This window comes from Mobula birostris, chromosome 12 (genome assembly GCF_030028105.1).
Source record: "Mobula birostris isolate sMobBir1 chromosome 12, sMobBir1.hap1, whole genome shotgun sequence".
In the NCBI taxonomy this organism is placed as follows: domain Eukaryota; kingdom Metazoa; phylum Chordata; class Chondrichthyes; order Myliobatiformes; family Myliobatidae; genus Mobula; species Mobula birostris.
In genome coordinates this window covers 36,848,318-36,873,751 of record NC_092381.1, presented here as the reverse complement: position 1 = coordinate 36,873,751, position 25,434 = coordinate 36,848,318, and the positions used below count along the sequence as shown (strand labels likewise).

The following is a 25,434-nucleotide window of genomic DNA, read 5'->3' as shown; positions in this document are numbered from 1 at the left end:
TAATTTCTATAATGTTGGACCATTTCTAAAAGGGACTTAAAAGTAAATTTTAAAATATTGTTTCCCCAAGAACCAATTAGGTAACTAAGTTATGAAGATGAAAGGACACTTCCAGGACAACGGCAGCTTCGTCAATTGCAGCTGTATTCAATGCTCCTGAGCTAGAATGAAAAATGCAACATGATTCTTATTTGTGATTCCTAAGTGTTCAATAATCGCTACAGTTTTGTGTGAGTCATTAACCAAGAATGATATTAGTTCATGATGAAGTAGCTTTGTGAATTAATTATCAATTCAACATTCAATACTTTCCCTCATATTACGAACTATTTGAATAAGTTTTTGGAGAATGCAAACCCAAGGAACCTTATGCCAGTAAGGGTCAGTGGTTCACTATAGCAGAGGACAAAATAAAAAGTTTTAATAGCCGCAGCCTATTAGTACAAAGATTTTGAAGTGCTAAGAACAAAAAGTGGAGTCAATTTTGAAAACTATAATATACACCCTAGAAAGGCTGCATGCAGGAATGCTATTTTTGATACCTTGGTTTTATCAGCCTTGATATTCTTACAAGAGTAAGAATACAGGTACTTCTGAAACATTGTTATTCAATACATCAGAGTTACTGGTTACATTATAATGTATAATCTTAACTTGTTCCTCTCTCTAAAGTGTTGGAAAATCTCAAAGCATATTCAAGTTATACTAATAATACTTTTATTTCCTATAACTGTGGTTTCTCCAAGACTGACCTTTTCAATTTTATAGCAAATGAAAATAAAACCAAGATTGTTTCATGTAAAGGTTTTCTCTTTCCTCAAGAAAATTAACTGTATTCAAAATAACAAATCTAAATTATTTCACGTAATGTCACTCAAATCTCAACAGCTCAATTATATCTAAAAGCACTGGGAACTGTGCAGTTGGAACTCTTTGATATAATTCTGTTTAGGATTTGTCTTTGAGTCTTTTATTCCAGTGTGAAATTTCTGATGAGACCCTCAGTGGCAGAAAACATCACAATATTAAGAAATGCAAGGCCCAAAGTTTGCAGTGGTAACAATGTCTAAAGCGGTATTTGCTAACTTTACTGTGTTAATAACTTCAGAACTTCCATGATGAAATTCCTTAGTGATTTTGAATGATAGTAATTCTGCTTCCTTTTGCAATGTTGCCAATTTCAATACTGTGCAATATTTATAAATAAAAATGAGTTCTGAATTTAATATAACAGCATTTGTTAAGTTTTAAAGAATTAGAGTTTGTTGTGTAGATCTCTGATAATCAATAGGAAAAAGGGAAAACGGAATCAGAAGTAGAACTTTTCTGAGAATGAGAGAATAACAAATGATAACGATTAAGAGATGGTAAACAGTGATGGTGAGAAAGAAACAGACAGAGAATGATAGAAGGAAGGAGACAAAAATAAAGTGAGATGAAGAGGTGTTTAAGTTTGGCTAATTCAGTTTACTTTGCTAATTTTATATTAGCATTTCAATGTAAGGACTAGATATTTTTGCTTCCAATATAAGCACTTGAACTATTCTAGCATATTAGTAAAATGGCACAGTTGATCAACTCAGCTTACCAGTAGAAGAAATATCCAATTTATGATAAGGACATTTTCTGAAAAGTGATAGTTTACAAAAGGGAGAGCATGCTAGAAAGAATGACCTGTATTTGTAACCACAACATTTAATTGCAGGTTAATGTTGATCCCCAGGATGCTGAGAGAATCAGTGATGAAAATGCCCTTAAATGGTCAGGGTAAAAAGTCAGACTCTCTTTTGTTGGACATGGTTAAGATCTGGATTTTTGCATTGTAATGTACTTACCACTTATCAGCTAGAATGTCATCTAGATCTTGTTGTATACAAGCACAGGCTACATAATTCACTGATGAGCTGCAAATGGAATACAAGGTTGAACTCTTGAAGGTCATTATTGAAGCAAGTGAAGATGGTGAGGAATTCTCCCAATCATATCCTGGGATCATTGACTTCTGAAAATCACAAACACCTTACTTTTGTGAGCCATGATTCCAACTAGCGGAGTGTTTTTCCTTAGATGTTCATATGGTTCTTTGTTACCATAATCAGTCAAAATCTGCTTAAAGTCAGCAAAAGTTATTCTAAACCCTCCTATGGAAACAATTATTTTGGCTCACATTTGAACAAAGTCTGTGGTGAGGTCTTGAGCCATGTAGTCTGGCAAAATTCAAACTGGACATCAGTGAGCAGTTTATTGGTGAATAAGTGTCACTACATAGAATTGTTAACAGCACTTTCCATCACTCTAATTTAATTTAATGATAATTGAGAGGAGTTGAATGGGTACTCCTCATGCCTTGATTTGTCCTGCTTTATCTAGTCATGTTCTAAATATGTGTGGTAAATGAGGAGAGGATGGCTGCGCGACGGCAGCGCGCGTGGGCGCTTCGGTGATGAATATCTGTTATCTGTCAAGTAGGAGACCGTCCACAATTCTGATTTGATGGAGACGGACGTGAGAGCACGGAGGAACATCTGGAAAACTTCTGAAATGCCCACTTCGCTGCCGCTGCTACTGTGTGGTAACCAGAATCTCTGGAGCAGAAGGCCCCGAAGTCCTCGGCTTTGCGTGTTTCAGCGGCCGGGGCGAGGTCGAAGGCGCTTGGCAGAGGATGGCGTTCGGGAGGCTGTATCGGAGAGGCCGGTCGGAAGCTCGAAGTTTTCGGATGGATGGACTCAGTGTCGGCTGTGGTCGGCTGCTTCCAAGGCATCGGCAAGTTGACGGTGCCTGGAGGTTTATGGCAGGGAGTTTCTCTCTTTTGCCACCGCTACTGGGGACTCGGGAGTCGATCGACTCGGGGACTCTGAGATTTTATTTACCGTGCCCATGGTTTGTTCTTCATCAAATTATGGTATTGCTTTGCACTGCTGTAACTATATGTTATAATTATGTGGTTCTGTCAGTGTTAGTCTTTGGTTTGTCCTGTTTTCTGTGACATCACTCCGGAGAAACACTGTATCATTTCTTAATACATGTATGCATTTCTAAATGACAATAAAAGAGGACTGAGTGTTCTCATAATCTAATCCATCTAAAGTACCGACAGCTGAACTACAAACATGGCTAATATAGAATGCGGATATGATTGCAATGTTCTTGGTTCCACAGCCTTTGTATCCAGTGGCCTCCATTGCATAAGTGAATCAGAGATATTGGGGATCTCAAAAGGAAGATAATTCCTCTGGCTGAACATGGCTGCAAAAGCTTCAGCCTTGCTTCTGGCATTCACACATTGGGACCTATCATCAATTAGGACTGGAGTATTCCTGGAGCTCCCTCTTCACATTAGCCAACCATTGTGGCAGGTCTGAACGCAGCAGGACTGCAGAGCTGGCATCTCAGTTTTGAGTAAACCTGGTGCCATTCCTGATATAGCTTTTTACAACAGTCACTGAACCAGAGCTGATCCTCTTGTTTAATCATAACAGTCGAGTGAGGGATGAAGTTAGACTATACTGTTGTACATTTCTGCCGCTGCTGCTGATGGTCCACAGAATTTTATGGATGCCCAGTCTGTTCAATCTGGTCTGAGTTTATCCTATTCAGATCAAATATAGTACGAGAAGGCACAATAGTATACCCTCACGACATGACAATAGGATTCAGTCTCCATGAAGGAGGTGCAGTGGTCACTTTTACCCAAGCTGCTACTGACAGCATTTAAGTTGAAGCTACTTTAATTAGTCAATTTTATAGCAGTGACAATACACAAAATGAGAAAGATTTATTGAAATGAAATCTAAACTTATAAACCCTAAGGCTGAACAGAAACAAATAATTAAAACAACTGCATGCTAATTACAACCATATAAATTCTGTATTTTTTCTGATCTTTTATATGAAAATAATCTGAATTGATCACAGGCCTGAGCATTAAAAAAACATGTTAGTTCAAAGCTACAACATACCTCCATGATCAAACACAGCCACCATGGAGATTACTTTGAATACCATCAAGCAGACGTGTATGACTCTGAAAGTTGCACATTGTTTATTGATCCTCCTTCTAAACAATAATTATGACTGTGGGTGGGCTAGGGCAAAAGATGTAATTACGATACTGAACTGCAGTATATTACAGGAAACCTCTTTGTGTAGTTTTGGCACTCACAGTGCAAAGTTCTGTTTGGATAACAAATACTAACAACATTAATCGTCTGAACAATGTGCATTGGCTTAGAAAACAATAAGGAAATATTTCTTCTAAATTATAAAATGACGCATCTGGAAAAAGATCAGGACAAATATTGCAAACACAAAGTACTTTTATATAGATAGATACAAACTGTTTACTTTCCCCTTAAAATCTAATCCAAAAATTTGAGATTCCTTTCTTTAAGTTCATTCTTGGCAGATGTAGGTGAAGCTGATTTCATTGCCCATTCCAGATTGTACTGATACGGTGGCACCAGTTTACCTCTTGAATCATTGTTGTTAGAATAGTAAAAACACTTCTACAGTTCTAATAGATCAGTGCTTCCAGAATTTTTAGTCAGTGACAATAAAGATATGGTCCTATGCAAATAAGCAACCCACATTAGAATTTTAGATCATACCTCATTTTTCCAGAGAAAATATCCACCCTGCCTAATGAAAAATGCCCCATCTTACCAGAGAGTAACCTAGTGAACCATTACTGCATCATCAATATATTAACTAGCCCACAGTGATTCTTCCCCAACATATTTGGATTCATACATTATGCAATGGCTCCAACAGTTAAATCTATTGAAATAAATTGCACACTTTGGTAAAGAGGAAAGATTCAGACCAGCAGGTATCCAGATAATTAGCCCTTAACAATTAGTTGTCAAACAAACACATTGGTCTTTTATCACAACACTATTTGTGATACCTTGTGTGTACATCATATTTCAACATTATAGAACTTCAATGTTTTATGTGTTTCATTTTATCAATAACAATCTTCGAGCACATTCATCAGGTCTTGTATCATGTGTGGCGTACAAGCAGAATTTTGTTTCTGTTTGATGACTTTAAGTGAAAATCACACTGAACAGCTTCTCTCTGCACTTGCTAAACAATTTTCCGAGTACATTTTTTTCCTATTTCACAGGTACATTACTTACTGCATAGCAAGAAAGACAGACAATCATGAAGACACCGTTAATATTATTTTCCTTTTAAGTATCAAAAGGACATCTCAGTTTTTTGTTATGTCATTAGACTAAATGTTTTCATAAATGGTTAAAGCCAGGTTACACTATGTAATATTTGTTTCTCTTCATCCAATTTAACAATTTCTGTTTATTCCTGGATAAAAATTGACATTTTTCTGACTTACCATAATTATTGATGAATACATTTGTAAAACCATATCAGAACTGAGACAGTGATCAAGAGATGGCCAACAATTTAAGTAAACGTGGACAAATCTAGCTTAACCATGAAATGACATATGCAACATAGAAGTAAATCATTACATTAGAAATGCAGTGAGATAGGATACCTTTAGCTACACTGTGGGGGAGTAGGGAGCTGACGAATAGAATAAGAAAGAAAGAAAATATGACAAAAATCTTATCTTCCCACAGGATGTGAATACTATTCCTTTCATTTCAGAATGACTGATTTTTGATATTTTACTTTGTGTATATACTCTTTGGTTTCTACAATGAAAATGTAGTCTGCATTTTATTCATCTATAAAGGAATATTTATTTGCTCAACTTCACTACAAAACAATGAAGTATTTTGCCATTTTGGAACCTCAAATATATGTTAATATTTAAATCTCTCTGTCAGTCACCTATTATCCTCTATTATGAGACTGGTTAAAACTAGTCAAATTTCTTCTCCAAGTAAAAACAAATTTTCCAAAAAGATGCAATTTGGCTTGCTAAAGGGCCATTCACATAATAGGACAGGAGATAGAAAAGTGAATGCTATGTGAGAAGATTGTTTTTCCACCCCCATTAACATCGGACAGGGCACAAATACTACACCAACAGTGCTGGTGGCCGCATTACAACAGAAGCTACTTACATGGAGCAAGATTTGTTGTTCATCTTTTAGATGGCAAGGGTAAGTGAAACAAAATAAATCTTGTGAGCAATTTCTTTCAACCAAAACTTTGTGAAACACTGCGTTTCTAATTGCAGACATAAACAGCAACATTTCTAAAAGCTGCATTCCAACATTCCCTCTTGTTAAGGGTAAGTTATCCTCACTTACCCTTCTTCAATTGTGACATTATCCATGATCACTGAATTGGCAATTTTAACTTTCTCTTTGATTGTGCATGAGGCCCCAATAATTGACCGCTTGATAGAAGACTTCTCTGCTACTTCAGTCAAACTGCCAATCATACAGTCAGACCCAACCTGCATGAAGGAAAAAACATAATATTAAAATAAAAAGTACTTCTTAATTTCAGGCATTACAAAAGAAAACACTCAATGATTCACAGCCAATAAGCAACAGGCCAACTCAATCCCATTTGAAATGGACTTTGAAAATCCAAGCCTTAATTCACAAAATGCACAGAAGCTGTAATACCTGTAGTATAAAGATAAAGCAGGGAGAAAAAGACAATAATTAATGTTGATTTAAGTGTAGCTGTGCATGAAAGAGGGAGAGAAGGGGGAGACAGAGATAGGAGAGGGGTAAAGATGTAAAACTGAACAAATGACGATAAACACAAAGATATTTTTATAAACACTTGGACAACAAGGTTAGCAAAATAGTTTCTGCATTCTTGCAAAATTACTGATGCATGACTCTTTTGTAAAGTTTAAATAGTAATATTAGTATCAATAGAACTACTGAATGATTGTCTTGGAAATTAACAAATGAAATAATGCAAAATAGCACCACATTAGTATTCACATTCCCTTCAATTTCCCTCAAATGTTTGAAATACTATGAAATATTTAATTAAAATGATCTAAATGTACAAATGGAGGAGCTGCCTTATGGTGAAACAGGAGGACTACCATTAATCACAGCTTACTGTACTCCAGTGCATCCTCTACTGTTAAACTCTGTGTGTGGGCTGATGGGTTACTTACTTTAGTCAATGTTTGTTTTGTCCAGCTGAGCAATGCTTCTGGTGTTAAGATACACAAAGCCCACCCAGGGTTTTGAAAGGCAGCCCATCCTTTCCATCTTATGTGGGATTGATGTAAATAGAACAAGAACTTCCTGTTGTAAGTCTGGTTCCAAGTATTTTCCTCACTTCTTTATCCACACAGTCCAACCATATAATCATACACATAAATAAAATGGGGAAAAAGTCACCTACAGAAAATGATTAGAAGGGAAATACTCTAGAGATTAGTCATAGAATCATATAGCACAGAAACAAGACATTTGGCTTACCATGTGCATGCTGATTATCAAGAATTCACCTATGCTAACCCATATAGCAGCACTTAGCCTGTAGCTTTCTATGCCTTGGTGACTCAAATGCACATCTTGATAGTTGCTGAATACAGTAGGAGTCTCTGCCCTGAGCAACACCCCAGGCAGTACGTTAGGTTCTAACCACACTCTGGGTGAAAAATTTCTACCCCAGACCTCCTGTAAACCTCCTATTCTGTAGCTAAACATGTCCTCTCATTGTAGTAACCTCTGCTATGGGCAAATGTTTCTTACTATCTATCCTACCTATATCCATCATAACTTTGTGTACGTCAGTCAAGTACCCACTCAGTCGCTTAAGATCCAAGGAAACAAAATCTGGTCGATCCAATCTCTGCTCATAACTGAAACTTTCACAAGATCACAAGACAAAGGAGCAGAAGTAGGCCATTCGGCCCATCAAGTCTGTTCCACAGCTCCCCCATGAGCTAAACTATTCACCCATCTAGTTCCAATTTCCAGCTTTTTCCCCATATCCTTTGATACTTTGACTAATTAGATACCTGTCAATCTCCTCCTTAAACACCCTCAATGATTGGGCCTCCACAGCCATATGTGGCAATGAATTCCACAAATCCACGACCCTCTGGCTAAAAAAATTTCTCATCTCTGCTTTAACTGGGTACCCTCTAATTCTAAGACTATGGCCTCTTGTCCTGGACTCACCCACCAAGGGAAACAACCTTTCCACATCTACTCTGTCCAACCCTTTCAACATTCGAAACGTTTCTATGAGATCCCCTCTCATTCTTCTATACTCTAATGAATACAATCCAAGAGCCGACAGACGCTCCTCATATGTTAGCCCCTGCATTCCAGGAATCATCCTTGTAAATCTTCTCTGAACTCTCTCCAACATCAGTATATCCTTTCTAAGATAGGGGGCCCAAAACTGCACACAATATTCCAAATGAGGTCTCACTAATGCCCCATAGAGCCTCATCAACACCAACATAGCATTTGCTTTCCTTACCGCCAATCCAACTTGGTGGTTAACCTTTAGGGTATCCTGCACGAGGACCCCCAAGTCCCTTTGCACTTCCGATTTTTGAATTTTCTCCCCATCTAAATAATAATCTGCCCGATTATTTCTTCTTCTAAAATGTACAACTGTACATTTGTCAACGTTGTATCTCATCTGCCATTTCTTTGCCCACTCTCCTAAACTGACTAAGTCTCTCTGCAACCTTTCCGTTTCTTCAACATTTCCTGCTCCTCCACCTACCTTGGTGTCATCCGCAAACTTGGCCACAAAACCATTTAATCCATAATCCAAGTCATCGATATACATCGTAAAAAGAAGTGGCCCCAACACCGACCCCTGCGGAACACCACTAGTAACCGGCAACCAATCAGAATAGGATCCCTTTATTCCCACCCTTTGCTTTCTGCCTATCAGCCAGTACTCCACCCATTTCAATATCTTTCCTATAATTCCATGGGCTCTCATCTTATTAAGCAGCCTCATATGCGGCACCTTATCGAAGGCCTTTTGAAAATCCAAATACACAACATCCACAGCCTCTCCCTTGTCAATCTTATTCGAGATTACCTCAAAAAATTCCAATAAGTTTCTATCCTATGAATCTCCTTGGCACTCGTTCCAGTGAAATCACATCCACTTTCTAGTGTGAATATCAGAGCAGCACATTAGAAGTACTTCAGCAGTGGCTTAGCCAATGTTTTAAAAGGTCATAACATAACCTTTCTGTTTAAATACCATATTCCATTGTTAACAAAGGCAAGTATGTTATATGCTTTCTTAACCACCCCATCTACCTGTGCTGTCAACTTCAGGGATCCTTGGACCCGTACATCGAGGTCGGTCTATTCCTCAGTGCTCCCTTGGGTTCTACCATTCATGTCCTAAGCTTTATTAGTTCTCCAAAATGCATCACCTCATACTTATTGGGATTAAGTTCCACCTGCTATAGCACACTACATCTTCATATTGGCAAGTATAGAAAAAAGCAAAACAATAATTGCTGGTTTGTGTATTATCATCATCTGTATAAACTGAAGTTTCCTTAATGTATTGCCACAAATTAGGTCAGAAACCATCCTTTTGTCTTTCCATGTGTTGATTTTAATAGTTGGTTAACTGAATATAGTACTTTTTCTGTCCACTCTATTTGAATCAAACAGAGACAAGTGTAATCTTGCTACAGTAGGAACCCAACTAAACAATCAAATTCTGAATGATTTGGGAAGAATACAGTGGACTGTACTTAGGCTTGAATTAGAAATCACAAGGTTAGCTGACACATGATTTATGCTTCTCACTACTCACCATATACGTATCAGTAACTTGTGCCCAAGGGTGTATTAGGGATTCTTCTTGGGATAAAGCAGTTAAGAACTTAGGAGCCTGAAAGATAAAAACACAAGACCAGATTACTCACCATAGTGTCTGGAAGGGAATAAAACACATGAAGTGTATGCATCAAGTCTTCCAAAGAATGGACAAAGCATATTGAAAGACCTTTTCTCTCAATGATCTCTCTCTCTTTGGTATGCCTCCCTTGATTATTGTGATTAATCCATGGGCCAGACCAAGTGTATCCTAGTAAGTAACAACAAATTTCACAACATATGCCAGCAATATTAAACCTGATTCTGATTCTGAAGTTATGGAAAGCAAAGAAAGAGATTGCTAAGGCCCTGGCAGAGACACTTATAACTTCACTAGCCATATGTCAGGGACTGGTAAATAGCTAATGTTGCACATTCATTTAATAAAGGCAACAAGAATAAGCCAAGGAACTACAGACCAGTGAGCCTTACATTAGTGGTGGAAATGTTATTGAAGGTGTGATGGATATAAGGCCATAAGATATACGAGCAGAATTAGGCCATTTGGCCCATCAAGTCTGTTCCGCCATTTCATCATAGCTGATCCAATTTTCCTCTTAGCCCCAATCTCCTGCCTTTCTCTATATCCCTTCATGCCCTGCCCAATCAAAAATCTATCAACCTCTGCCTTAAATATCCATGAAGACTTGGCCTCTACAGCTGGTGTATTAATTCCACAGATTCACCACTCCCTGGCTAAAGAAATTCCTCTTCATCTCCGTTCTAAAAGGATACCCCTCTATTCTGCATCCTCTGGTCTTGGACCCTCCCAGATACTCTGGGCATCCACTCTATTGAGGCCTTTCACCATTCAATAGGTTTCAATGAGTTCACTCCTCAAGCTTCTGAATTCTAGTGAATACAGGCCCACAGACATCAGATGCTCTTCATATGACAAGCCATTCAATCTGGAATCATTCCTGTGAACCTCCTTTGAACTTACAAATTAACCTTTAGGTAATCCTGCACAAGGAATCTGAAGTCCCTTTGCGTCTTTTTTTTGTATTTTCTCTCCGCTTAGAAAATAGTTAACCCTTTCATTTCTTCTGCCAAAGTGAATGACCATACACTTCCTGACACTGTATTCCATCTGCTATTTCTTTGCCCATGCTCCTAATCTGCTTAGGTCCTCTAGCTTCTTTATTTCCTCAAAATTACCTGCCCCTCCACGTACCTTTCTACCATCCGCAAACTTTTCAATAAGGCCATCAATTCCATCATGCAAATCATTGACAAATAGCATAAAAAGAATCAGTCCCGACACAGAACCCTGTGGAACACCACTAGTCACTGGCAACCAGCCAGATAAGGCTCCCTTTTATTCACACTCTTTGTCTTCTGCCAATCAGCCACTGCTTTATCCATGCTAGAATCTTTCCTGTAATACCATGTGCTCGTAGCTTGTTAAGCAGCCTCATGGGTGGCAGCTTGTCAAAGGCCTTCTGAAATTACAAGTACACAACATCAACCGATTCTCATTTATCTATCCTGCTTGATATTTCTTCCAACAAATCTGTCAGGAAGATTTTCCTTTGAGGAAACCTGCTGACCCATGGCCTACTTTATCATGTGCCTCCAAGAACCCTGACACCACATCCTTAATAATCGACTCCAACATCTTCCCAACCACTGAGGTCAGACTAACAGGCCTATAGTGTCCTTTCTCCTGCCTCCCTCCCTTCTCGAAGACTGGAGTGACATTTGCAATTTTCCAGTATTCCCAAACCATTCCAGAATTTCTTTTTTTCCAAGCTCAGATTTTTAAACACAGCAGCTGACAATCCTAAGGATCAAAATGTTGTTTTTGAGTAAGTTAATCTTCCACCCAATACTCTTTTTTCAGCTTCTGGTCTTAAACGAGTGCCTGTCTTTCATTCTTAATGTAAACTGTAAGCAACAATAAGTTTGAAGTTAAAAGGACAAGCATTGTCTACAGAGCAGACTTGCTGGCCCACAGCACTCAGGCTTATTGCTCAAGGGCTGCAGGGTAAGACGGTGGGTTATGTTAAATGGACTTGTTTCAAACTAGACAACGCTGGCTAACTTGTGTAGTTCAACGAAGACTGCTGACCAGATTGATGTTATCATTTAGTATATCAAATAGCTGATCTGTTAATTGTTGGAAGGTTTGTGTGCTCAGAGTCAGCTTCACAGCATTAATTGTGGGTACCCGGAATCTCTGTCTCCAAAAGCTTTTAGACCATTTGTGCTAAAAAGTATCTGAAAAAAATAACGTGTGTGAAGTCACCCATAAGACCATAAGACAAGACAAAGAAGCAGAAGTTGGCCATTCAGCCCATCGAGTCTGCTCCGGCATTTTATCATGAGCTGATGCATTCTCCTATTTAGTCCCACTCCCCCGCCTTCTCACCATAACCTTTGATGCCCTGGCTACTCAGATACCTATCAATCTCTGCCTTAAATACACCCAATGACTTGGCCTCCACTGCTGTCTGTGGCAACAAATTCCATAGTGGCAAAGAAACAGTATGAATATAGAGAGCAGTCCATGCCTTTTAGGAATGGTCCAAGAACACCAAGAAGAATGACAGAAACACGGGGTGAACTAGAATCCACTCCTCTGCCTTCAATTTCTGCGGCACAGTTAATTCATCTGCAACTCGGGGTTATGTCATTTTAGTTTATCAAAAATGTACTTGTGTTTTGGAAATCCTTTGTGTTCTAGAAATAGATTGTAATTTGGAAGTCTTATATAAGACAGAAATCCTCTGGAGTTCTAAATGTGTTCTAAGAATGCTGTTTGGATTTAAATGTGTATCTCTGAAAATAAATGAACTGTTAAACTACTTTGTTAGCTGTAAGTATCTCTTCCTTGATAGGAAGGGGGTACCCATTGCTCATATAGTGGGAACTGGCAGCTAAACCCGCCATGATGGACAATGAACAGGAAATGAAATAGTCTTTCAAGACTGGGTAGTTACAGTATAACCTCCCTTTAGTGAGGATACCCATAGTATTTTGGATAAGGCTTAAAGTATTTGTCTGAGTATAGAACTTTGTGGTTGGCAAACCTAGTATCATCACAAAGGGATTCTGAAGGACAGGGGAAAGTCAGCATCATCTTGAGCGTGGGAGATCATGTTTCATGAATTGAATGACTTTTTTCAAGAGGTGACCAAAAGCACTGATGAGGACAGGGTGGTAGACTTAGAGGGCCTTGGACAAGGTCCTGTGTAATAAGCTGGTCCAGAAGGTTAGAACACCAGGGATCCTGGGTGAACTCACCAAATGGATACAAAATTGGCTTGGTCACAGGAGGCCTGTGGCTGAGGGTACACTGTAGGGATTTGTGCTGGGTTTGCTGTTGTTTGTCATATATACTAACAGTTTGGATGATAAAAGTAGAAGACACGATTAGTACGTTTTCAGATGTCACCAAAATTGGTGGCAAAGTGGACAGCGAAGGAGGTTGTCTAACGTTTAAACAGGATATTTGGTCAACTGGAAAAGTGGGCAAAGGAATGACAAATGGAATTTAACTCAGCCAAGTGTAATGCGATGCATTTTGGAAGCTAAACCAGTGCAAGATAAGCATACTGAATAGCAGGGCTCTGAGGAGAGGACCAAGGAGTACAAGTACAGTTCCTAGAAAGTGGCATCACAGGTATATAAGGTGCTGAAAAAGGCCTGTTGCCCATTAAAAACAGAAATAAGGCAATTCTCTTATGTTCAGATGGCCATGAGTCTTTGAAACTCACTTCCTCCAAGGGCAGTGGCAGATATAGACATTTTATGTTAGCTGGGCAATGAGAAGGAGGTGGGGTTGAAACATTACAGTGGGTGAATGAGAATATCATGGTGAGGTCATAATCAGATTTGGTGTGACTTTATAAAAAAAAAGTCCCATCAGGCCTGAAGGGTTTAATCCTGCTCCTGATTTGCACGGAAGTTTGCTCTCTCCTGCTGTTGCCTGTATATCCCCAGTGCTACCCTGTCTAGCTATACAGAACACATCCTCTGGAATATATGAATCCAGGCTTCCAATTACAAAAGTGAGCAAAAAACTGAAGTGTGTCCTGATTTCTTGACAGGTTACTGGTTCAGATCTTCTACAATTAATGTTAAATTGCTTTCCAAAATTGAGAGCAATTACTAGCTTATCCACTGTGTAATGCCTCATATGTAGTTGATTCATGTCCATACAATAGTGAGAAGGTGCTGATAACTTGATATTAAAACTTGGTGTACTGACTCAGTTTCAGAAAGGTTTGCAGACTCATTTCTCTACTTTCTAAAACTATATCTATACACAAATAACATTTAACACTAAGGATATGTTCCTAATAATGAGCTCGCTGATGGAATGGGTTCTAAAAAGGGGTCTTAACATATATTCATATAGCTGTATCAGATATATCCCTTATCGTCTCCTATGGGATGTGCTTCCATATCTTATAGGAGATAAGGGAGAACAGAATCTGAGTCTAACAACCCATAGAGTGCACAACCAGTCCCTAAGCGGCAGACAATTGATTCGGGGAGGGGGGAGAGGGGGGGAGAGGGGGGAGAGGGGGGAGAGGGGGGAGAGGGGGGGAGGGGGGAGAGGGGAGAGAGGGGAGAGAGGGGAGAGAGGGGAGAGAGGGGAGAGAGGGGAGAGAGGGGAGAGAGGGGAGAGAGGGGAGAGAGGGGAGAGAGGGGGAGAGAGAGGGAGAGAGAGGGAGAGAGAGGGAGAGAGGGAGAGAGGGAGAGAGGGAGAGAGGGAAAACGTGTGCGCGCTTCACACAGGTTGGGGAGCAGCGTTCAAAAAAGGAGCATCTCATGGGGCTCGGTACATTAGAATAGTAGGTATGACTGTGAGGCCAGTTTTCTGTTCTGGGTGTCAGATGTGGAAATTCTGGGAGACTTCTAGCCTCTCTGATGGCCACATCTGTGCCAGGTGCATCGAGCTGCAGCACCTTAGAAACTGAGTTAGGGAACTGGAGCTGCAGCTCAATGACTTTTGGCTTGTTAGGGAGAGTGAGGAGGTGACAGACAGGAGCTATAGGCAGGTAGTCACCCCAGGGCCACAAGAGACAGATAAATGGGTGACTATCAGGAGAGGGAAGACAGGGCGTCAGGTAGTGGAGAGCAACCCTGTGGCAGTCCCCCTTAACAATAAGTACTCTATTTTGAGTGCTGTTGAGGAGGACAACCTACCTGGGGGAAGCAACAGTGGCTGTGTCTCTGGCACTGTCTGGCCCTGTGGCTCAGAAGGGTAGGGAATGGAAGAGGAGGGCAGCAGTAATAGGGGACTCTATACCTAGGGGGACAGATAGGCGATTCTGTGAACATGAAAAAGAACCAAGGATAGCAGTTTGCCTCCCATGTGCCCGGGTTCGTGATGTTTCTGAGCACACAATATCCTGAAATGGGAGAGTGAGCAGCCAGAGGTCGTGGTAGATAATGGTATCGACATAGGTAGAAAAAGGGTAGAGATTCTGAAAGCAGAAAACAGGGAGTTAGGAAGCTGAGAAGCAGGACCTCAAAGGTAGTAATCTCCGGATGGTTGCCTGTGCCACGCGACAGTGAGTATAGGAATAGAATGAGGTGGAGGATAAATCGTGGCTGAAGGATTGGAGCAGAAGGGCAGGGATTCTGAGTTTTGGATCATTAGGACCTCTTCTGGGGCAGGTGTGACCTGTACAAAAAGGACAGGTTGAACTTGAATGCAATGGGTCCAATATCCTGGCGGGGAAGTTTGCTATTGCTTTTGGGGAGGATTTAAACTAGGTTTGCAGGGGGGTGGGAACCGAAGTGAAGAGGCAGAAGATGGGGTGGTTGGAGCACAAGTAGAGACAGCTTGTAGGGAGATTGTGAGGAAGGACAGGCAGATGTCAGAGCAAAGATGCACTCAGCCTGATGGTTTGAGGTATGTCTATTTTAATGCAAGGAGTATGATAAGCAAGGCAGATGAACTTAAGAGTGTGGATCAATAAGTGGAACTGTGACATTGTGGCCATTATACTTGGAGGTCTCAGGAACAGGAATGGCTGCTGCATGTGCCAGCCTTTAGATGTTTCAAAAGGAACAGAGAGGGAGGCAAAAGAGGTGGAGGCGTGGCATTGCTAATTAGGGATAGTATCACGGCTGCAGAAAAGGAGAAAGTCATGGAGGATTGATCTACTGAGTCAGTATGGGTGGAAGTCAGAAACAGGAAAGGTGTAATAACTCTAATGGGTGTTTTTATATAGACCCCCCCCCCCCCCCCCCACCAACAGTAACAGGGATATTAATGAGCAGATAGGTAGGCAGATTCTGGAACGGTGCAGTAATAATAGGGTTGTTGTGATGAGAGATTTTAACTTTCCCAATAGTGATTGGCATCTCCTTAATGCAAGGGGTTTAGATGGGGTGGAGTTTGTTAGGTGTGTTCAGGAAGGTTTCCTGACACATATGTAGATAAGCCAACGAGAGGAGAGGCTGTACTTGATCTGATATTAGGAAATGAAGTCAGGTGTCAGGACTCTCAGTGGGAGAGGATTTCGGAGGTAATGACCACAACTCTATCTCCTTCACCACAGCACTGGAGAGGGATAGGAGCAGACAATTTGGGAAAGCATTTAATTGGGGTAGGGGGAAATACGATACTAAAAGGCAGGAACTTGGGAGCATAAATTGGCAGCAGATGTTCTCAGGGAAATGCATGGCAAAAATGTGGTAAATATTCAGGGAACATTTGCATGGCATGGAGTTCTGCATAGGTATGTTCTATTGAGGCAGAGAAAGGACGGTAGGGTTAAAGAACCATGGTGTACAAAGCATGTAGAAAATCTAGTTAAGAAGAAAAGCTTACGAAAGGTTCAAGAAAACAGGTACTGTTAGAGCTCTAGAAAATTACAAGGTTGCTAGGAAGGAGCTTAAGAATGGAATTAGGAGAGCCAGAAGGGGTCATGAGAAGGCCTTGGTGAGCAGGATTAAGGAAACCTCCAAGGCATTCTACAAGTATGTGAAGAGCAAGAGGATGAGCTGTGTGAGGACAGGACCAATTAGGTGTGATAGTGGAAACGTGTGCATGGAGTTGGAGGAGGTAGCAGAGGTACTTAATGAATACTTTGCTTCAGTATTCACCAGGGAAAAAGACCTTGGCAATTGTGGGGACGACTTACAGCGGACTGAAACGCTTGAGCATATAGACATTAAGATAGAGGATGTGCTGGAGCTTTTGAAAAGCATTAAGTTAGATAAGTCACCGGGACCGGATGAAATGCTTAGATGTACATAAAATACTCTGATCTTTGCTTGGTACAAATTCAGCATTATATCAATCCGATACAAATTCATCATTATCTCCTCCTCACTGACAATCAACACAGGCATGCACTCTTGCTTAGCTCACTGCTCTACTGTTTCTACACTCATGAATGTGTGGCTATGCACAGATCTAACACAATCTATATATTCACCAATGACACCACTATTGGCAGAATCTCAGATGATGACAAGGAGGTGTACAGGAGTAAAACAGATAAACTGGTTGAATGGTGTCGCAACAACAAACTTGCATGCAATGTATACGAGCAAGACTAAGGAAATGACTGAAATTCAGGAAGGTGAGGTCAGGAGAACATACACCAATCCTGACTGAGGGGTCAGTGGTGGAAAGGATGAGCAGCTTTAATATCTCAGAGGACTTATCCTACCCTAATACATTGATGCAATCATGCAGGAGGCACACAGTAGTCAAGGAGATGTGCAATGTTACCAAAGTCTCCAGCAAATTTCTACACGTGTACTGTGGAGAGCACCCTGGTTGCATCACCACCTTGTAAGAAGGTTCCTTTGCACAGGATTGAAAGAAGCTAAAGAGAATTGTAGACTCAACCAGTTCCATCATAGGCACAAGCCTCACCACCAATGAGGACACTTTCAAAAGGTGGTGCCTCCAGAAGACAACATCATTAAGGACTGTCACCACCTGAGACATGTTCTCCTCACATTACAATCATTGGGGAGGAGGTACATAAGCCTGAAGACCCACAGTCAACATTTTAGGAACAGCCTTTTCTCCATCATCAGATTTCTGAACAGTCCATGAACATTAACTTGCTATCCCTCTTTTGCACAATATATTTTTTTATTGTACGATGCAGTGATTTTTCTGTCTTGTACTGCACTACTGCACAAAATCACACATTTTATGGCATATGTCAGTGATATGAAATCTGATTCTGATTGTACATTGGTGCTCAGTATTATATTTAACATTTTATCAATATTTCTAATTGCACCTTTAACCATTACACCAAGGTTAAGGGTTTGCAGAAATCCACAAACTACGTTAAATAAAGTGATCACAGAATATGTTGAATAAATATTGATCAAATCATATAGATAATTTCTCTACAATCTGAATGGTGCCACATAAATTCCTATATCCTCATAAGAGATGATGAGGTCTGTGGTGATATGACGTGTAAGAACATGATTGGAGAGAGTTCTGAGCACGCGCAGGGAGGACAGAAAGATCAAGAAACATGGTATTGTAAAAACGTTGTGGTTGTTGTTGAATAAAAGTTCTATTTCTTCCAGAACATGGTTCTTTATTAGTAACCCACGGTATGTATGAATATAAAGAACACGACATGGTGTCAGAAGTCAGTCTAAAAGAATAATATGTTTCCTAACACGGGAGAATCGAAGATAATTTTCTGAAAAAAAAAGTTCAAACTGTTTTGGTGTTGCTAACAGTTTTACAAATGGAAGATCTGCAGCCTCCATTGACACTTCAATTGTCTGGGAACGTAGCTGAGAACTGGAGAAAATTTAAGCAACATTTTGAATTGTATTTATCGGCGATCGATGTGGATCGAAAACCGGAAAAAACGAAAGCTGTGCTTCTGCTCCACATAATAAGTGACGATGCAATTGAGGTATATAATCATTTTATTTTTGAAAATGGAGATAATTTAAAGTTAAAATAAATAATGGACAAATTTGAAGCATACCGAAGCATAATGTGACGTATGAGCAGCATAAATTTTTTACATGTTCGCAGAGAGCTGGTGAAACTATTGATCAATATGTTACTGAGTTGAGACACCGAAGTAAAACATGCGAGTTTGGTGAACTGACAGCCTCTCTCATTAAAGACACAATTGTTTGTGGCACTCTGGATAATGGTCTGGGAGAAAGACTATTATGAGAACAAGACTTAGACTTGGAAAAAACTTTGATGCTCTGCAAAGCTTCAGAAACCGTGACATCACAGGCTAAAGAACTTTTCATTGAGAACTGCAACGTAGATGCTGTGAGGAAGCGCGAACATATTAGAAAAAATACTAAAATGATAACAAAACCGACAGGGAGCAAGACGTCATCTGAGAGAAAAAAGCTACGTGATTGTTCTGGGCAGCAGCATCGGCCAAAACAGTGTCCAGCATATGGGAAAATGTGCAGTGACTGCAGAAAGAGTAATCATTTTTCACGCTGTTGCAGAAGTAGAAAAAAAATAAAACAAGTAAGTGCAGTGCTTGAAAATGAACTTGAGGAGTTTTATATAGATGTGCTTTGTGAAAACAAAGTAAGAATGACTGGACTATTTCATTGCAAGTGAACCAAAACAATATTCTGTTTAAACTTGATACTGGAGCACAAGTAAATGTTCTTAAATAATCTGAGTTTAACGCACTAAAGCCAAGACCAAAGTTACACAGACAAATATAAAAGTGACTGGGTATTCAGGTACAGACATTCCAGTTAAAGGAACATGTGTGGCAAAAGTATCACACAAAAATATCGTGCACACCTGAACTGCACCAAGGAGATGAAGTGAGGATACAAGACAAAATGAACACATGGATACAGAAAGCTACAGTACTTGAAGAAGTACATCCCAGATCATACATGGTCCATACAGAAGAAGGAGCAGTGTTAAGAAGAAACCGCAAAGACCTCAAGAGCCAACTTCAGAGTTTCATTAACTGATGCAGACCAGACAAAACATGAAAATAACAATGAAACACAAGAACTGTGTGAACCACTTAGAAGGTCTACTCGTGTTCATAAACCCCAGGGAGACTGACAGAGATATGTTAAATTATGCATTTGTCTGGTCAATGTTGCTAATTGTTTTTCTTTTTAAGGAAAGAAAGATGTGGTGATATTACGTGTAAGAACGTGATTGGAGAGAGTTATGAGCATGCGCAGGGATGATAGAAAGATTGAGAAACATGGTATTGTAAAAAAGTTGTGGTTGTTGTTAAATAGAAGTTCTATTTTTATAGATGCAGCATTGAAAGCATTCTTCTAGGGTGCATCACAACCTGGTATGGAAGTTGTCCTGTCCAAGACCGAAAGAAGCTGCAGAAGATCGTGAACACGGCACAGCACATCACACAAACCAATCTTCCATACTTGGACTCACTTTACACCGCACGCTGTCAGAGCAGTGCTGCCGGGATAATCAAGGACATGACCCACCCGGCCAACACACTTTTCGTCCGTCTTCCCTCCGGGAGAAGGCTCAGGAGCTTGAAGACTCGTACGGCCAGATTTGGGAACAGCTTCTTTCCATCTGTGATAAAGACTGCTAAACGAATCCTGACCCAGATCTGGGCTGTACCCTCCAAATATCCGGACCTGCCTCTCAGTTTTTTTGCACTACCTTATCTTCCATTTTTCTATTTTCTATTTATGATTTATAATTTAAAATTTTAATATTTACTATCGATTTGTAATTCAGGGAGCAGGAAGCGCAGAATCAAATATCGCTGTGATGATTGTACATTCTAGTATCAATGGTTTGGCGACAATAAAGTATAAAGTATAAGTATTTCTTCCAGAACATGTTTCTTTATTAGTAACCCACGGTACGTTTGAATATAAAGAACACAACAAGGTCAAAGCCTAATTTTTCCAATGAAACCTGTGCTCCCACAGTAGTTCAATACTGGAGAATTGCTATACCATGCACAACGTGACTTCTGGTCAATTTAGCCCCTGCATACCACGCTCCTTCAGTTGAAATTTTCTGGATAGATCATGAAACCATATATTTTACTTCCTTTATGTCTTTTTTGTTTTTAGGCTTGAATGTGATTCTGGAACTGTTGGAGCCTGTGATTTGCAGTTTGGAGATCACTTGGCTGTTTCAGTGCTTTGCAGTCTCCAGCTGGAGTATGGGAGGCAGAGGCAATGTGCACGAAACTTGTGGTGAGCTGATATTCGATTCCATTTTGCCGATTAATGTTTCCATTGTTCACCGATTAAAGCGATGAAGGAGATCGTAACATTGAGGTGAATGCGGAAGCTGAGTGCTGGCTACCTGCCTTTTGATCACTGGTGCAATCACTCAATATAGAGAGGGAAGACTGCCTTTTGATCGCTGTGGGATCGTTTGGCTATTGGAGAGGAGAGACTGCAATTTGATCACTGGGGGATTACTCTGCTATCGGAGAGGGGAGAGGTTGCCACTGCGCCTGAAGAATGTTACCCAGGTTTTCCGCATTTTGAATGTGGACTCGGACTATAGATTCCCCCCCCCAGCATATGCAGCATTTTTGAGGCATTGCCTTTTGGAGATGTCCTTGTACCCATGATGGAGCTAGCTGAGTTTGCAACTTTCTGCAGCTTTTTCTCATCCTGTGCAGTGGCATCTCCATACCAGGGAATGACGCAACCATGTACTGTGCTCTCCATAGTGCATCTGTAGAAATTACCAAGTGTCTTTGGTGACATGCCAAGTCTCCTCAAACTCCTCATGAAGTATAGCTGCTGTCATGCCCTCTTTGTAATTGCATCAATATGTTGGTGTAAGGATCAATATAAGGAACTGGAAACTGCTCACCCTTTCTACTGGTATCCCTCGATGAGAATCGGTATGTATTCCCTTGACTTCCCTTTCTTAGTCTACAATCAATTGCTTGGTCTTACGAATATTGAGTACAAGGTTGCTGCTGCAACACCACTCAGCCAGCTGATCTACCTCAATCCTCTATGCCTCATCATCATCTGAAATCCTGCCAACAATAGTTGTGTCATCGGCAAATATATAGATGGCATTTGAGCTATGCTTAGCCTCGACAGTCATGAATATAGAGAGAGTAGAGCAATGGACCAAGAACATATGCTTGAGGTGTTCCAGTGTTGACTGTCAGTGAGGAGGAGATGTTATCTTCGATCCACACTGAATGTGGTCTACCACCTGCTGACAAAGGTTTAGTTAATATCATTGTCATTCACAAAGCTGGCAAGCAATTGGTTACATCTCACAGAGTCATGGAATCATACAGCATGAAAACAGGCCACACACAAAAAATGCTGGAGGAACTCAGCAGGCCAGGCAGCATCTATGGAAAAAAGTACAGTCGACGTTTCTGGATGAGACTCTTTGGCAAGACTGCTGAGTTCCTTCAGCATTCTGTGTATGTTGCTTGGATTTCCAACATCTGTAGATTCTCTCTCGTTTATGAAAACAGGCCATTTGGCTCAAAATGTATAAACCACTGGACACCCATCCACATTCATCCTGTCCTCCAGCACTGATCCACAGCCTTCTGTGCTGAGGTGATTCAAGTACAAGTCTACAAACTTCTTTAATATTGTCAGCAACTTTGCTTCCACCATTCTCTCAAGCAGAACATTCCAGGTATTCACCACTCTTTGGGTGAAAAGGGTTCCCTCAGATCTCCTCTGATTCTTTTACTCCTAATCCTAAGTCTTGTTTTATTCACCTCTGATAAGGAGAAAAACTTCCCTGCAGTCTACCCTATCTATACCCCTCATAATTTTATATAGCTCAATTATGTTCCCTCTTAAATTTCTTGACTCCAGGGAAAACAGAACCAGCCTCTCCAGTTTCTCCTTGTAACTGAAACACTCCATCCCAGGCAATATCCTGGTAAATCTCCTCTAGACCTTCTCCAATACATCCTTCCTACAGTGTGGTGACTAGAATTATATACAGTGGTCTTGTTGAGGTTTGACCAAGATTAATAAATTTGGAGCATAACCTCACTATTTTTATACTCAATGGCCCTGACAAATGAAGGCCAGTCTTCCACTTGCCTTCTTAACCATGTTTTGTATAAGTACTGCCATCTCAGTTTATCTTTGGACTTGCACACCAATATTCCTGTGTTCCGCAAAACTCCCTAGGACATAAACTTTCATGATGCATGTCCTATTCTTATTAGTATTGCCAAAGGTATCATCTCATATTTGTCGTGATTAAGCTCCATCTGCCATTTCTCAGCTCATTCCACCAACACATCAATATCACTCTGTAGCCCAAGACTATCCTCAAACTGTCAACAACTCTACCAATCTTCACATCACCTGCAAAGTTACTGATCATACCTCCCATAACTGTATCCAAATGACTCACACACATCACAAACAGCAAGGGTCTCAACACTGATCCCCGAGGAACACCACGAGTTGCGAGCATACAATCACAAGCAACCTACTACCATCACTTTTATCAACACACAAAATGCTGGAGTAACCAGTTGACATCTTGGGTCAAGACCTTTCATCAGGACTGGGGGGAAAAAAAAGGAAAGTCAGAGTAAGAAGGTGGGGGGGTGTGGGAGGAAGAAGTATAAGGTAGTAGGTGATAGGTGAAACCAGGAGAAGGTCAGGGGTGAAGTAAAGAACCAGGAAGTTGATTGGGAGTCCGCTGAAGGATGCTGGAGATTGGGAGACTGCTTCACCGAGCACCTACTCTCTGTCTGCCAGAAAAAGCAGGATCTCCTGGTGGCCACCTATTTTCAATTCTACTGATGAAGGATCTTGGCCCAAGTGTCAACTGTTTGCATAGATGTTGGCTGGCCTGCTGAGTTCCTCTGGCATTTTAGTACGTGTTGCTTGGATTTATAGCACCCGCAGATTTTCTCGTGTTTCTGGTTCATCACTTTATCAGTCTAGGTTTTAGTTTGCCAACTTGTTCTGGATCCAATGAGCCGTAAACTTTTGGACCAGTTTCTCATGGGGGACATTGTCAAAGGCCTTAATGAAGTTACATAAACCACACCTACGGCACTCTCCTCATCTATACAATTTGCTACAACCTCAGAAATATCAATCTGATTGGTCAGATGAGAACTGACGTTAACACAGCCAATACTGTCAATCTCTGGTACCAAATGGTCATTAATCCTGTCATCTGAATTTTTTTCCAATGGCTTCCCTACTACTGATCTCTTTGAACATTTCCAATACCCTCAGTCAGTTAAAGGAGGGGTAAGCTCCCTTCAGATGCCAACCAAGAATTTCTATATTTATCTAGCTTTGTTTGGCAGTAAATTGGTGCACATGTGATTTAAAAATAAAATCAATGTAATATGTTGGTTAAGCTGTTAAATCTTCAAATAAATCCTGTTCGCTCATTGCAATATTTAGTTACACTATATACAGTATAGACAAATTCTGGTCTAAACTCAAAAGTTAGAGCTGAACTTTTGACACTTCATTACCTCCCAGAAATACCATCAGCAAAATCTGTAGCAATTAAAAATGATCTTAATCATTTTTAGCTAATCCACTCTGATCTGTATTGAGACAACCAATCTTTAACAGGACTCATCCCTCTGCTGGTGATTTTTCCAACACAAGCAGAAGTAAAAACTACTAAGCAAGATACATTTCTTACCTGTCGGTTGGCTTCAATATATGAAGGTAGAGTGTTTACACGGTAACACATCCCTTCTTCCATAATATGTACATAGCAGCGAAGTTTTGTTCCATGATATGGATCACTCATATCTCCATGATGATCATTCCAAAATGATTTTTCCCTGGCTAAATTCAGAAGATCATCCTCTTTTGTGTAACTGAATATATCTTAAATAAACAAAGAAATAAACCTGTAAGTGCAACATGCATCAAGCAGAATTACTTAAATAAACAGACAATGAATTAGATAGCATGTACAACATAAACGTTAAAAAAAAACAAAAAGTGATGCCAAAGCAGGTCAGGCATCACATGTGGAGAGAGAAACAGTTAACATTTTAAATCTGAAACACTTCAGCAAAATTAGGCGAGTAACAAGTTGGTCCAGAAAATGTGGGAAAGTAGGAGAAGGCAGTAGTTGAAGCAAAGGGAATTTCTCTGATAGGCCAAAAACAATGTGGACATTAACATCACAGACTTTACATCAGCAACATATTAGACAGTCAAAGGAGTTCAGTTGCTCCTTAAAGGCCACAGTATTTCACATTATCAGAGAAATTTCCATTTTATTGTGTTCTTTAAAAGTTTCCCAATATCACACCATCTTCCAATCCAGCCCTTATTTTCTGCATTCTGACCTGAAACCAAATGGTATTCTTAAACAATTAGTTTTAAGATAATTTATTTCCCTCCAGCTTTGTGGTTGATTGCATCCAGACTTTGCCCAGGTGGTGAGTGTTATACTTCAGATGTTATATACTCCTTTCAACTACCTGTATTTTACCTACAAGAGCTTGTGTCATCCCTCATGCTACTTCTTTATATTGAATTGCCTTGGACTAAGGATTTCCATGAATAGATGAGGCTATTATACATTTTCAAGGATGCTTTGATAATATCTTTGAAGGACTTCTCGATTCTCCAGACAAAGCTTAAAGGACAGTCCTTTGTTACTCTTAAGTAGCATGGTATTAAGCAACCAAATGGTATCCTGAGAATTAGAACTCACGGAGTATGATCGGCATCTAAGTGCTGG

The 25,434-nt window shown here is 40.2% G+C and overlaps 1 protein-coding gene across 2 annotated transcripts in view; it reads right to left on the bottom strand.

The window, feature by feature from the left end:
- eif2b3 (eukaryotic translation initiation factor 2B, subunit 3 gamma) overlaps positions 1–25,434 on the bottom strand; it is a 121,593-nt gene that overhangs the window by 28,368 nt on the left and 67,791 nt on the right. For both annotated transcript variants that reach the window (XM_072274640.1, XM_072274641.1), the window contains exons 8-10: positions 24,376–24,566; positions 9,724–9,801; positions 6,246–6,394 (exon numbers count right to left, since the gene is read on the bottom strand). In XM_072274640.1, the coding sequence (XP_072130741.1) occupies positions 6,246–6,394; positions 9,724–9,801; positions 24,376–24,566 (418 nt within the window). The remainder of the gene's footprint in view (positions 1–6,245; positions 6,395–9,723; positions 9,802–24,375; positions 24,567–25,434) is intronic.